Source organism: Rhinopithecus bieti, unplaced genomic scaffold, assembly GCF_001698545.2.
Source record: "Rhinopithecus bieti isolate Rb0 unplaced genomic scaffold, ASM169854v2 scaffold_3067, whole genome shotgun sequence".
Lineage (NCBI taxonomy): Eukaryota > Metazoa > Chordata > Mammalia > Primates > Cercopithecidae > Rhinopithecus > Rhinopithecus bieti.
The window spans coordinates 961142-975636 of NW_016804208.1; the positions used below are offsets into that span (position 1 = coordinate 961142).

The window sequence follows — 14495 nt, forward strand, 5'->3', positions numbered from 1 at the left end:
AAAAAAAAACCAGCAACAAAAAAACTCTCAGGATTTTGTATAATAGGAACCATGTGTAAGGTAGAATAATCCTTTCCTAATGCTGTTAGCTTCACCTTCAGACCAGACATCTCTCTTTTCTATCTACAGTATGAAAGTTCCATCTGTTAACAGCCTTAAAAGATAGAAATTTTTAGTGTAGCTTTGTCTATTTGAGCCAGTAGAAAACTGAGGAGAAAATAGCCCTCAATTCTTCTGACCCTGAGTTTTAGGAAAGTTGTTTGCATTGGCTTGAGAATTCTTTCTTTGTCACCTTTATTCTTTTCAAATGAGAGAAGTGTCTATTAGTTCATGTTGTTCAATTCCAGTAGATGAAGTTTGTAGAAGGGGCAGGATAGGATGATATATTTGGTGGCAGCATTTCCTTGAAATTATTGTCATTCTGCTTTTGTTCCAGGTAGGTATTTCAAACTGTTTTGGTGAACACTGTATATAGAAGCATTTTTACTATTGAATGTACCACCAATGATAAAATGAGACCTGTGATCTTTCTTGAGTAGGATGTTTAAAGCACTTATTTCCAATGTTCAGATAACCAGAAATGGATGGTCTGCTGTAGAAACAAACTACTTTTCCCTTTGAAAGGAAAATGGGTTTTGTAGTTAACTACAGATATTTTTAAGGAACAGTATATTTGCTTTGATTTTTAACTCCAACTCAAAACCAATTAATTTGCATTTCAAAATAGAATTCTTGGTATTTACCGTTTTAGCTCTAGAAATGGAAAAAAATCAGTATTCCTTCACCATTCACCTCTAGTCAGCCATTGCTTCCCAGTATTCTCCAGCGCTGCACTGATTTTGATTTTTTTTTCTTTTCTTTTCTTTTTTTTTTTTTAGTAGAGACGGGGTTTCACCGTGTTAGCCAGGATGGTCTCGATCTCCTGACCTCGTGATCCGCCCGTCTCGGCCTCCCAAAGTGCTGGGATTACAGGCTTGAGCCACCGCGCCCGGCCGATTTTGATTTTTAAGATAAGCAACTGAGATGCCTTTTCCTCCCCACAGCAATTTTGAGATTAATTGCATTACTGCTGCACCAATTATAGTGAGACAGTCATGCTATTCAATGGAATATTTTGAATAAAATTAGTTTAAAGATGTAACTCTCCCATAGGTTTCCATATTGGAAAACTCTGGTCAATTTTCCTGACATCAAGTTAAATACTTAAAATTACCCATGATGAATAGTCAGGATATTCAAGAAGTCCATTTTCTTTATAGAATAAATAATGTGGCCTCTGAGGAGCCTCACCGAAGACTTAGTTCATGTCTGTAAGTCACAATATTTAAGTGTTATTAGCTCTTCATCATTTTCTCTAAATAAATGTCTACTTGTAATTTATGTGCAGATGTTTAGATAAATATTCTGCTTCATTATTATTATTATTATTTTTGCCTTTAACAGTTCAGATTATAAAGACTATATACTTGCTGAGAATAGCCTCCCAGCAAATTGTGATGAACACCATGCAGTGGAGAATTCCAACATGGGTATAATAAAAAAAAAAATAACATTCTCTGTCTAGAAAAATGTATTCCACTATTTCTTCAAAGAGTGTATCCTTAGGATTTTGTTTCCTACCACGGAAACTATTTTTGTGCCCAGGGGCTAAAACTCAGATAATAATATCTTTTCTGTCATTGCCCAGGGGATTTTCTCAGTTAATTCCCACAAATGTCAACAATAAATGTTTTGTGTAACTCTCCATGCACCACCGTGGATGGAAGAGTAACTCAAATAACAATGCTCATTTGCTTGTCCTCTGCTTCCCCTCAGTACAGTTTAATTTACTTTGGAAATCTTTTATTTGTAGGTGTAAGGACAAACCTAGGTCAGCGTTTTATATCATTGTATGACCTCTGAAAGTTCAGATGCTTTAAATCTCATTCTGTCTTCTTGTATTAGTAATCATCAAAAGTTGACTGTAGATCCCGGAATCTAAACTGCCTAATGTGTGCGTCTGAGCACACCTGTGTGTGAGAGAGCTAGAGTTTTGTATGCAGGAGAATGACTCTTGACTGTAAATGATGAAGATTCCAGAATTCGACGTGTTTGATCTCCTAGATATTTTTGTGTCCTTTGTTTCAGTGATATCATCATGTAGGTGAAAACTGTATTCTAAAAGCCAAAACTGACTCACTGTAGAAAATGAGGAGCGGAGAATAAGGAATCACTGGGTTCCAACTCTAGCTAGTTCAGTAAGGAATTCCAGTTTAGCCTTTGAGCTAAGCATTTAAAACTGCACTTGAGTTTCCTGGCCTACTACATGAAGGGATCAAGTCTACTTGGCTCTCAGGGGTGCTATAAAGAGGAATTAACCTATACCATGACGTGCTTTGAAGATGAAAACCTTTGAAATGCTGCTGCTCCTTATTACTACCAACCATTGACCGGCCTCTCCAACTCCAACTCGAGAGGGCCTGTGTGGCGCCTATGTGCAGTGTGCTGGATCCACACAGTCGTGTGTGCTGAGTGGACTTGTTGGACAAGATGACTGCCTTTTGGATTGCTTCACCCGGCATTCTGTTTTTGTTTTGTAGCCTAACAGCAGTGGTCAAGTAGTAGGGAAAGTGCCTGGCCATTTCACTCCTGTCTTGGCACCCTCTCCCCATCCCAGTGCAGTGCGACCTGTGACCCTGAGCATGACAGATACTAAACCCATCACTACATCCACTGAAGGTGAGGCAGCTTCACCTACAGCAACCAGTAAGTATTTCTGTAGGAAATGAGAAATGTCCATCAAAGGCACCATTGGATGTCTGATCCAAGGTGGAAAACACAGCAATTTTTTCAGCTACCCGACCAGATGGAGATTTCTCATTTAAGTGGAGCCAGCAGGCGTGGATGTGGCCCTGCTATCACAGGCTCTCTCTTCTCAAATTCCAGTCAGTGAATCATATTTGAAAAGGGAGAAGCTCATTTGTTTAAGTGAACAGCTGTAACAAAAATAATAAGTCATGCCTGCTTGTTCAAGGTATACATTGAAATTGCACTGAGTAACATAACGCAGAATACAAAGTTTTCCTATCACCCAAAGAGAGATTAGGTAATTCCTATTTATTGGAGCATTCCTATAGAAATCAAGCCCCTTCACAAAGCAGATGGATTCAATGCCTCTGTAAGGTAATTGCATGTTTACATCATTGTAGGTTATGTCATTGTTAAAAACAGTCACATAATGTTGGGAACAGATGAGAACATTTCAAACCTTAGTATTAGGCACATGTAAGCTACCTGTACTTTCATTATCTCCAAGCTTTTTTTTTTTAAACCTTTTGATTATTTCACCTATCATGGTACATCAAATACTGTGCTTTTTAGTGTGGACATAACATTTAAATGTCAGAGATTTAGCCAGTGAACCTTCCTAACACATACTAGCAAGCCACATCTTTCCTTTGTTTTTTGATGTAAAATACTCGGAAGTATAGAAGAAATTAATTTTGAGGTGGTTTCACCCAACTGTCAGCTTCTTAGTACTGGAGCTGGAATGTACAAATTGGTGAAGTAGAATGGATAAAGCTATGGAATTGGTGGAATTAGCATGCACCTCACCAATTATATAGATACCTTAAATTCAAACATTTTATTTTTCTTTCTTAGAGCAAGAAAATCCCCTGATCTTGAAATTTCCGTGTGAATCAGAGAGAATCAGAGGCATGCACCACTGGCTCTTTCTCAGCCATTGGAAAGATGCTCTTTTTTTTTTTAAATGGTTTCTAAAAGACTACGAAGGAACCCTATAAGAAAAACGGATAATACTTTGTACAGTGAATTCAGCATTTCTTTCTTAAAATTCATGAGTCCCGTAAATTAATAAGTTCCTATAGGCTTGTAATACCCATCAGTAATTCTTAATGCTTAGAACACTTCCCTGAATGCACAGATGGATGCGACCCAGTCAGGAAAATCTAAAAATTATTTTGTTCTAAAAGTTTGCTATGTGCATTACAGTCACCAAAACACTAAGTACTAATTTTAAAAGTGGATGTCTTGACATCTTTGAGCAAGCAATGTCAGCAATTTAAATAAAAGCACATAGAAAACAGATTTTTTTAAGTAGTTGAAAGATTATCACAGGATAAATGATCAAAACCAAGTTTTAGAAACTCTGATGCCTACTCTTATGAAGTTATTAATAGAAGAGATTCAGGAGAGGATCAGACCCAAATGATCACAGCTCACTTATGGGAGTACCCTCAGCCTGTTTGTTAATGAATTGTTTTTATACTTACATACAGGTTGTTCAAAAAGGGATCTGATTTGACTAGTAAAATTACAAAATATTCAAAAGGAATATCTTGGTTGTATAAAGATGGCTGCATCAGTCCATTTTCCACTCCTACATAAAAGAAACATAGTGAGTAGTTTTTCTTTCCTATAAACAAGCTTGTAGCTCCAGCTTCCTAGGCACCACCAGTAATAAAAGGCTGATCATTGAATTGATTCAGTAGTATGGTTAAAGAAAACACAGAAGCCAAGGAAAGCTCTTCCTCATAGTTGAAAAGAAAAAGCAGCATAGATTTGGTGCTCTTCTGTAAGGGTGAGGCTCCTCTCCGGCTGTCTGTGAGGTGTGGTGAATTCCAGAGACTTGGAGCTTGAGTAGGGATCCCTGGTTGCTGATGACTGCCTTGCATGGCCCCTTATTCAGGAGCAATTAAAATATGAATTGTGAGCATCTTCACTGTTTTTAAAAAGACCTAAAAAAGCTTCCATGGATCAAATTCTGCAGTCCTTTAAATGAACAAGGCAGAATTAATATATTGGTTTTAGAAAGCCAGCCCATTTAAAATGAAGCCTGGATTCTTCATTAATCTGGTGGTTTTAAACCAAACAGTGTAGCTTTCTTCACAACAATAAAGGTAATATATGGTAATATGGAGCAGTGGGATTGCCTAGTTCTGGGACGATACCTTACTCCTTTCCTTGTGAAAAATAACAAAAGTCTTTAGGAGTAGCTCCCTATTCATTTTTTTTGTGTGTATGTATGTGAAAATTTACTCTCTACCAAAAGCAAAAGCAATTGTACAAAAGTACTTGCAAATGAGACTCTAACAATGTAAGGAATAGTCACCATATATACTTACTACCTAGTGGCCAACTATTTAAAGGGTGCATCAGCTTCCTTCCTGGATCAATTACAAGAAATTGATTTTTGTATTTGTGCTAATGGGAAGTATTTTTTTTGAAAACATTCCTGTCAGACTGGAGGCCATTTTCACAAGTAAAATACCGAGCTAATTCATTCTACATGATATAGGCTCCTCCTTCATGATAGTAAGATTTGATTTCCTTTTTAGCAAGACTTTTAAGTAAGACATTTTCCATCCCATATCATTAAGCACATCTGCTTAAATTCCATCATTAAAACTGTCACTTTTTCCTGGCGGACTTTCAGTCTGCTTTACGTTTAGAATCATATACCATCATTGATTATTTCATATTAGACAACTAATATCTGGTGAAAAAGTACAGCAGGACAGTTACTAGAGCATGTAAGTGTGAGACACCCACACTGAAGTATGAGATCTGCTTTACTGGATAGATTTTTTAGGGGGAATAAACTAGTTGATTTGAAGTCAATTATTATTTCTTTTCTATCACTTGGTATTTACTTAGACAAAAGAGAAGAGAAATGAAGACACTTTTTTTTTTTGGTTGCAAATCCCACTTCTCTGGGTTTCTTATACATGGACAGGGTGTTCGTTCTGATAGTTCACAATTTTTATCTTTGTTTTTGTTCTTCCTTAATCAGCCTACACAGCCTCAGGCACATCTCAAGCCAATCGATATGTGGGACTAAGCCCAAGAGACCCATCCTTCCTACATCAGCAACAGGTGGGCAAGTTTCACCCAGGTGTGATGGTGTAGCCACGCTTTCGCTTCCGTGCTTCTCCATGTTGCCTCTCAGATCCGGACTCAGAAGGGGGCTCCCGGGGCTTCTGAGACCAAAACTGATCATTTCATTTCCCAGAATTTTTTCTCATTGATCCTTTGTTTCTCACCTCTTTGAGCAGAGTTTCTCAAATTGGCTCATAACCTTTTCCATCTCTGTAGCATATATTGATAACATCCATGAGTAATAGTGTTTCAGCCAAAGTGTATTTTTCTCAGTCTCATTGGCTATTGAGAACTTCCTAGACTATAGCTTTCAAAGACAAAAACTGCAAACTGTTTTAAAAGCCAACTAGAATAGAAGCAGTATATAATTCGAGTTTTTGAGTGATTTTGTATTTTCCAGATGTTTTGCTCTTCACATTTGTATTTTAGTCCAAGATGATGAGTTATGAAGCTAAAATCTCAGGCGACACTTCATTCCTATTTTAATAGCTTTAAATTGGTTTACTGATTTCAGTTGTGATAAAACACTTTTTTTGGTTCTGCTTTCTTACATCATTTATGTTCCTAGTAGCATTTTAAATTTCACATCTCATTAATGCTGTAAATTTAATGCAAATGAAGTGTTTACCCAAACTGTGAAAATATACAGCCAGGATTAATGGTGGCTTATAAACAGATCAACCACAGTCAAAAGCATGGACCATACCAGTGTAGAAATCCCACAGTTCTAGTTACAGGATAACAGAAATAATTCTAAACAGTTCCGAATTTAAATATATTTTATGATGCATATGTTTGCTGCTCTCAAGTTTTGATAGCAGAGCAGTTTGAAATTAACAGTATGCAAAATATTACATGGGGAAAATTAGGCTATAATAAATAATAAAGAGCTGGTGTTAACTAACTTGCTCTATATTTATCAATTCCCTGTGCATATATGAGTTTTTGTATAGGTAGTAAGATACTTTTGCCCACTTTGTTCTAGATCTGTTCACCTCACATACCCTTGTTGTGGCCTACCTCAACTCTGGTTGGTGTAGAGTTCTCAAGTCCTTTCCAGTTGCAGCCCAAGGGGGCAGACTGCATATTAAAGGTCACCACATGCAGAGCTCAGAGAAAATCATAAAGATGATAGCTTATTCAGGATACTTGATGTTTTTCCAGGTTTAAAAAAAGCAAAACAAAATAAACCAAAAGAGTGAGAACTAACTGAAAACATCTGTACACAGTTATGAAAATACCAAATAATAATTAGTGGTTTTGCCAGCCATTGGCTTTTCAACATAATTCTCTGGAATGTTGCTTTTTTTTTCCACCTCTAAAATTGCTATAATATGACATGAGTTATAATTACTATAATATGGTTCTATTTGACAAATGTATGTGTCCATTCTATTTTTTAAAAAACATATGCAGGATGTATAGGTTTAGAAACTTGTTCTTTTAAAATCATTACATATATTCTCAGGAATATTTTTCTCATGGGACTTGCATTATTCTTTATGACACATCTCTAATTTCCAGTTAATTTTTAATTCATAAAACATGCCTCTATTATTTAAACCTTTAACCCCGAATACTAGTTAGAATACTCTAACCAATTCCATGTATTTGGAGGCAGCCTTCCTCCTCCACTACCCTACCTATGGCAGCTTTAATTTTCTTATCCCTTATGATAAATGTTGAAACCTCATGTAATTATGATTACAAAAGTCCATTAATATAAGAGTTACTTATATTAACTGTATTTTCACATCAAGAAAACTTAACAAGCATCATGAAAATATGAATTTTAATGTAGATAGCATTCTGGCACATGATATATTTTAAAAACCATGAGTTCTAGAACTATAAACTATTTTAAAATCAAAGAAGACAGCCACTTATTTAAGTGGACAACATTGAATCAAGACCACTTACAATATGAATACCTTTTGTTCAGTCAACTATGGTTAATACTTATGGAATACATGATATATATTAATCCTTGGAAGCAAAAAAAAACCCATATGTTCTTTATAGCTAAAAATGTTAAATACCATGTGGACAGATAATTTGTCCTCTATATGTAATGAAAGAGTTAGTGCTTTTTAATTGAAGAAGCCCATATATGCTTTATTTTATAATGAACTCCAGCTTTGAGGCATGCAGAAAATACCTATAAATGCATTTCTTGCTATAGATGTATAGTAGTAAACTAAGGCTAGAGCCAAAAGCCTGTTCATTTTAGCTTTTCAAATTTTAAAAGAATTATAGAAATGAAGTTTTATGTTTACTATCCAGGAATAAAGAGATAGAAATAGTTTAAATGACTTCAGCAAAGATTATTCTTTCCTTCAGTAGAAATGAGATTGATTTACTGTGTCCTTTCATTACTTTGCAAAGATTTAAAAGAGACTACTCTTCTAGAGGCAGTTTCTCAATGCATTTGGTTTAAAGCGCTCAATGATGAATGAAAAGGAAAATCAAGGGGTACATGAAATAAAGGTAATCAATCATGTTATATTAGCTAGAAGAAATTCAAAATTAGAAGGGCAGTGCTTTAGTCTGAGAGGCTTCTTTTAAACATTCCCTATAGCCTTTAATATACATGACCCTTTAAGAATAAATATCGTCACCAGGTACATTCTTCAGTTCATGGTGGCTGCTTTGTAAAGATTTATCCTTTTAGATTATGAAAATACTGATGTGTAGTTTTGAATGTTGTTTTTTTCTTAGAAAAGAACTTTAATACAGCCTAAATAAATTAGAGTTAATGATAAATTTAAAGTGGTTGTGTAATTTTGACTATTTTATAAATAATCTTTCCACAAGATGATACTACAGTGGAGTTTCCAATATGGTCATTTTCTAGCATTATCTAGCATTGATAAGCATACTAGCATTATCAAATTAAGATGAAAAGCTTTATAATGTTAAAACAAACCCTGTACTTCACCTGTAAGAGTAATACATTCATATTGTCAAATCTGAATACTAAAAGTATACACTTTTATATAATTTATTTGGTACACAGACAATTGTTATTAGTAATTATACATCTTTCTGCTCCTTTTTATAATAATTATTGCTGATGACATTGGTTGCTAACTGCTTGGGAATACTAGTTTATTCTGACTGGAAGGAAGTTCACCTATCATTGAAAATAGATCTCATTTGAATCTAAAAATAAATTCACATAGTCGTGAAGACTATTTCAAAAAGGTTCATGTAAACCAGTTGATAATCTGCCATTAAAAATAATCCTCTCTAATCAGTCATAACAGTTAGCACCATACCAGCTGATCAGTATTTGACTTTAGACTTTTTTCTTTATCTCTTAACACAATCTTGAATCCTTTTCAAGTCTAGAAGTAGTCCATCTTTGGGATTATTGGCTTAGTTATTGCATTTACTATTGGCATGGGGGAAATCTTAAAATCAGAACTTCAACTAGAGCTTCATTCTTCTTTTCTATTGGAAGATGGTTTTGGTGGCTTGAAGAACTCATGGGTCCTGCTTTGGCAAACTGAACTCATTAGTCTCTGCTGAGAAATGTCTTTTTATGGTTTGGAACATTTTCAGAAATGTGGAACACTCCCCCCTCCCATGACTTAACTTCATAGAAGTTTAGTAAAATATGGTATATCCTTTTCTCTCTCATATGTTATAATTCATGAACACATTGTGCAAATTCATTATGATAGGAAATGAAGGAACCACATTTCCCAAATTTTATCTCCCTGAGAAAATGGGAACTATCAATCAGAGTGTTGGATGTTGCTTAGAAAATATAGAAATTATTTTATAATTCAGTCTAACAATTTTAGCATGGATGAATAATATGAGACAACTTACTTGAATTAGCACCAGTTTCTTATCTGGTCAACCTCATAGTGAGTTGCTAATTTCAGGCCTCCTTCCTTTGCTATCATAGAAAGTTTGGTAGTATTAATACAAGAGAATCTGGCTAATTTGATTATCACCATTACATTTGAGTCTAAGGTCATAATAAGAGCCTAAATTATTACTGTTGTACATCAACATATATTTAAAAATCTCATTGTAAGTTGGAAATAAAAGTTTGCAGCTAAGAAGCTTCTTGTTTAGAAATAAAATTTCACCATTCGAACAAGCCATTAAAGTACGTATTAATTTTTGATGTATATTTGAGATTTCAATTGAATAGGAGCTCACTTTTGCCTTCCCTAAGTGAGACAATAAAGTCAAGTAAAGTCTAGTTTATAAGAAATCAGTCTTATTTTCATAATCTCAAATTATAATATCCTGACTATACATATATTACCTATAATAAGAGCTAATGAATCAGTGGCCTGATCAATTCAGGTCTTTGCATTACTTCTCACAATTGCATGGATTTTATTGGTGCTTGGGCTTCAGCATGTTACATCACTTGCATGACTATATAACGCTGTTATTTGAATTTCAATTACTCGTTTAGTTTATATTTAAATTGTTTCAACACTTTTCTTATACACTTTTGTTTTTAAAACTAGAATTTGAAAGTACTTCTCATTGCACTGAAAATTTCTGTTACACAAAATGGCCTTTTAAGAAATTACCTCTGTAGGATTTTTTGAAAATAAGATATTAGTTTAAATCTTCTTATAATATTTGTCGTGGCAAATGGCAAAGCCAAAGCTTGGTACTACCACTGGAAAGGTAGTCATTTATTAGCGGTGAGCAATTAAAAGGACACAAGTGGACTATCAACAAACTTTTCAATACAGTCAGGAAGCAGGCTATCAACACTTGGGCTGTTCTTATTGTGTCTGTTATCATAATTGACAGCTTGACGTAAAACGCTATCACATGACTTCTGGGTAGGTATGTAAGTGGATAAGAGGTCACTTTTCACGTATGCTAGCTTGAAAGGAAACACATTTAAAGGAAGTTTCAGTCGGAATAATGGCTATGCAAATGTTTAGCTCTTCGGCTAGTTCTTAAATTCAAAAAATTCTTCTATTGTCTGTCTTTTGTCATTCACTGGTTTGTTCACTTACCTTTACTGGGAATCAAAGACTAATATCCAGATAAGCTGTTCTAATTAATGTAAAAGTAAAATTAAGTTTTATGTAACCTTAAATTTTAATCAACAAAAACACAAGTAAAAAATTATCTTCTTTTCTGAAAATATTAACTTAAAAAAAATCTAAGTTGAATCAGGGAGGTAGAGGGAATTCTGAAGGTTATATTTACAGATACCTTAGCATTAAATATTCTTGAGCTGCACATGAAGGACAGGGTAGGAAAGGAACAATGAGAGGCAACTGGTATAGTGGATGAGAACCAGGGATTAGGAGTCAGAAGGTTTGAGTTTTAGTGTTGATGTGACAGGGCATTTCTAACCTTGGACAAGTCCTTAAACCTTGAAAAGGAAAATGAAGAGGTTGAACTTCATGAGCTCCAAAGTCCCTTGAAGACTTAAAATTTACAAGTTATAGTAGCCTCTAATGGAAAAAAAAATATTTGATTTTCTAATACTCATCTTATGATTTATGGTTTATAATGTTTATTCTGCTCATGGACTATGCATACTCATTTAAGTTAATTCTACCTCTGCTAATTAAATTAAATATCAAGAAACATGGGTTTCAGAAATTGGCTTTAGAAGTGACTTTTAAGATATGAGGATGATCTTGAGTATCTTTCTTTTTTCTTGTTTTGGTTTTTTCTTTTTTTTTGGCATGTGTTACATGTGAAACATACAACACAATTTTATTCTGACCATTTTTCTTGTTCATACCATTCCTTCAGAGGTTACATAGTATTCATCCAGAGACCATTTAATTTGCTCCATGTAGGTAATTAACAATAGCAATAAAATAAAATTCTCCTAATCCAAAGTATGAATATTGGAGTGTTAATTCTTTTGAGCATCTGTCTTCTCCCGCAAAAGAACCTCCACCCCTCAAAATCTGTTTCCTTGAGGGTCTGGAGAAATGAAGAAACACAAGAAAACATAAAACATACCTTTCAAGGTGTTCTCCTGAGGGTCATTGTAAACTTAAAAAAAAAAAAAGTGAGAAGGTAAATTTGCCTGTGTTGATTGTTCTGTTCACAGTTTAATGGTTTATTGGTTCAATTTAGATTTGTTGTCATCATAGGAACTGTTAGTACATCAGCCTGTTTGCTGAGTCTAGCAAAGTAGAACATTTTGCTTACCTTCTTTCTTTTGTTCCCAAAGCTAATTGCTGTGCATTTAACAAAAGACCCTGTTAATAACAAAGGAGAACCCCCATTTGAATAAACAAACTATTAGTCTGAAGTCACAAGCAATATTAATTCTTTATGGCTATCTGCTACTTACATGATTATTTGAGTATAGTTTAGGAAAGGATAATGATCTAAATCTTAGGTGTTTCCCCTTTATGTAGCCATTTGAGAGGAACCAGATGGCCCCTATCCTTTCACTTTTTTTCTTTGAAGCAATCTGATTTGAGTTGGGCCAGGAACAAGGTTCTCCTTCCAGAGACCATAGAACTCCACCCTAAGACCATGCAGTGAAAACTTCACCTTCACTTCTTCCTTAGTTGTTTAAACTGTTCCAACCTTACCCCTTTACTGATAGCTTTTTTGAAAGATAATCTTACTTTCTTACTTCACCTTTTGTTTGGTTTTGAAATTCTGGGCATTTTCTCAACAATAGAATTTCGTATTGGTACGAGCATATAAATTAAAGGATTAAAATGATTTATATGAATGCATTTTTGTAAGGATATGCATATGATCAGTTCTTTTTTAGAGTCTATATTGTTACAAAAATAAGTATTGTTCTCCACCTCCACATAAAACAGATAATTCTAACAGACTAAATTTCTAACCTGAGTGGCACTTGGTATTTTAAATTTGATTACTATTGGGAGAAAAAAGCAATTTCCTATTTCTTAACGAAAATACTTGGAAAATTTTAGAGCGTTCTTAAAGCTTTGAACTTAGGAAAATTCTATATAAATGAAAGGCATGTATTTATGTGCCACTTAAAATTAAAGTTTTAAAATAAAAAAAGAGAATTTACAGCTGAATTATCTAACACTGATTCTGCCATAGGACAGAAACTAAGGAATCACCACCTCAAACTCAAAAGGGATTATCACCTATTATGTTAAACTTATTTAAAGCCTAATGTAAAATTATTTTTTATTAGGAAAACTGAATTATGCTAATGGCAAGAATATGTAACATGACCCCAAAAGAAGCTTAAATACATGTAGTATTAACCTTTTAATATCTAGAGTCTGTTCAAAATTTGCTTGCTCAGGAATATCTTGGTCAAATAAGATTAGAAATTGATTTTCTTAGGAATTACTATCATGGAAATCTTTGGTGAATAAGTGATTTCTATTTTAATGATTTAATTGCTTCCTCCACCCATACCATCACTTTAAAATTTCACTTTATCAGGAAGTTTGTTAGTTCCAAGATGCTTTATGACCAAGGTTTATTAATTGAAAAAAACCAACATGAAGAGAGAGGCTCTTGCTCCAGTAACCTGGCTTAAGTTATAGCGTGTCTCCTCAGAAACGTCAAGAAATGTTGATAATGGTAGTGCACAATCTAAACAGATAAATAAATTTATAATATTTTACATTTTTAGTAACTAAAAGGAAATTCAATACTAATTAATATATTGCCAATTTCTTCGGCATTAAATTATTGCTAAACATATTTATTGTTTATTTTGTATGTACTTAAGCATATTTTTCTGTTTGGGAGAAAAGACTTCTATTGCATGTATCTTAAATAGATGATAATGAATAGCTGTAGTCAGGTTTATCCCCTTTGAGACTACTTTTAGAAAAGTCCCAAAATATGTTCATTTTTAAGTGTGCAGCATGTGGTCAAAGATAGCCCACTTAACATTTTTTGGGGTGGTAAAACAGATAGACAAACAAAATATTAGCAACATTAACAACAATAAAACTAATTTACAATACATCCTTCTGAGGAGATGTGGTCCTGCAGTTGTCTGTGGGACAATAAGCCAATCACTGAGTGGTATTTAGATTCCCCTGGCTTTGTGAAAGCATATTATTTTTCTGAAAACTTCTCCAACCTAAGTTGAGAGCCCCATAGATACTAATCTTAAGTTAATAATTAACACAATTAATGTGTTATACCTAAATATACATCTCTCCTCTTCTGAATGTTTGATTCAAAACTAGCATTTTCACTAGCCAGGCAACACAGCAAGATCTTGTCTCTACAATTTTTTTAAAAAAATTAGCCAGGCATGGTGGCCCGAACCTGTAGTCCCAGCTACTCAGGAGGCTGAGGTGGGAGGATCACTTGATCCATGGAGGTTGAGGCTGCAGTGAACCATGATCGTACCAGTGAACTCCAGCCTGGGCAACAGAGGGAAAGCCTGTTTCAAAAAACAAACAAACCAAATAAAAATTAAACAAAACCCTTCCATTTTCATTGACTACAGTAGAATCAGTAAGTGATTAATCAATAATATTATTGTTGTACAAAACCAAGTTTCTTGAACTGTTTTTTGATTGTTTTCATTGTACTTTTAAAACTTGTATTTTTAAATAGACCATTGTTTTACTGTAAAAAAACAAAACAGAAAACAATTTGCCCCATCACACTAAATTTGATTAGACAACCCA

At 34.3% G+C, this 14495-nt stretch overlaps 1 protein-coding gene across 10 annotated transcripts in view; it reads left to right on the forward strand.

The window, feature by feature from the left end:
- The window catches only part of NFIB (nuclear factor I B), a 252781-nt gene that overhangs the window by 216128 nt on the left and 22158 nt on the right, over positions 1-14495 (forward strand). For 5 of the 10 annotated variants that reach the window (XM_017867183.1, XM_017867181.1, XM_017867185.1 and 2 more), the window contains exons 9-10: positions 2580-2745; positions 5795-5877. The exons of 2 other annotated variants lie outside the window; for them this stretch is intronic. In XM_017867183.1, the coding sequence (XP_017722672.1) occupies positions 2580-2745; positions 5795-5877 (249 nt within the window). The remainder of the gene's footprint in view (positions 1-2579; positions 2746-5794; positions 5878-14495) is intronic. 3 more of the 10 variants (XM_017867184.1, XM_017867187.1, XM_017867191.1) reach the window with 1 other exon arrangement.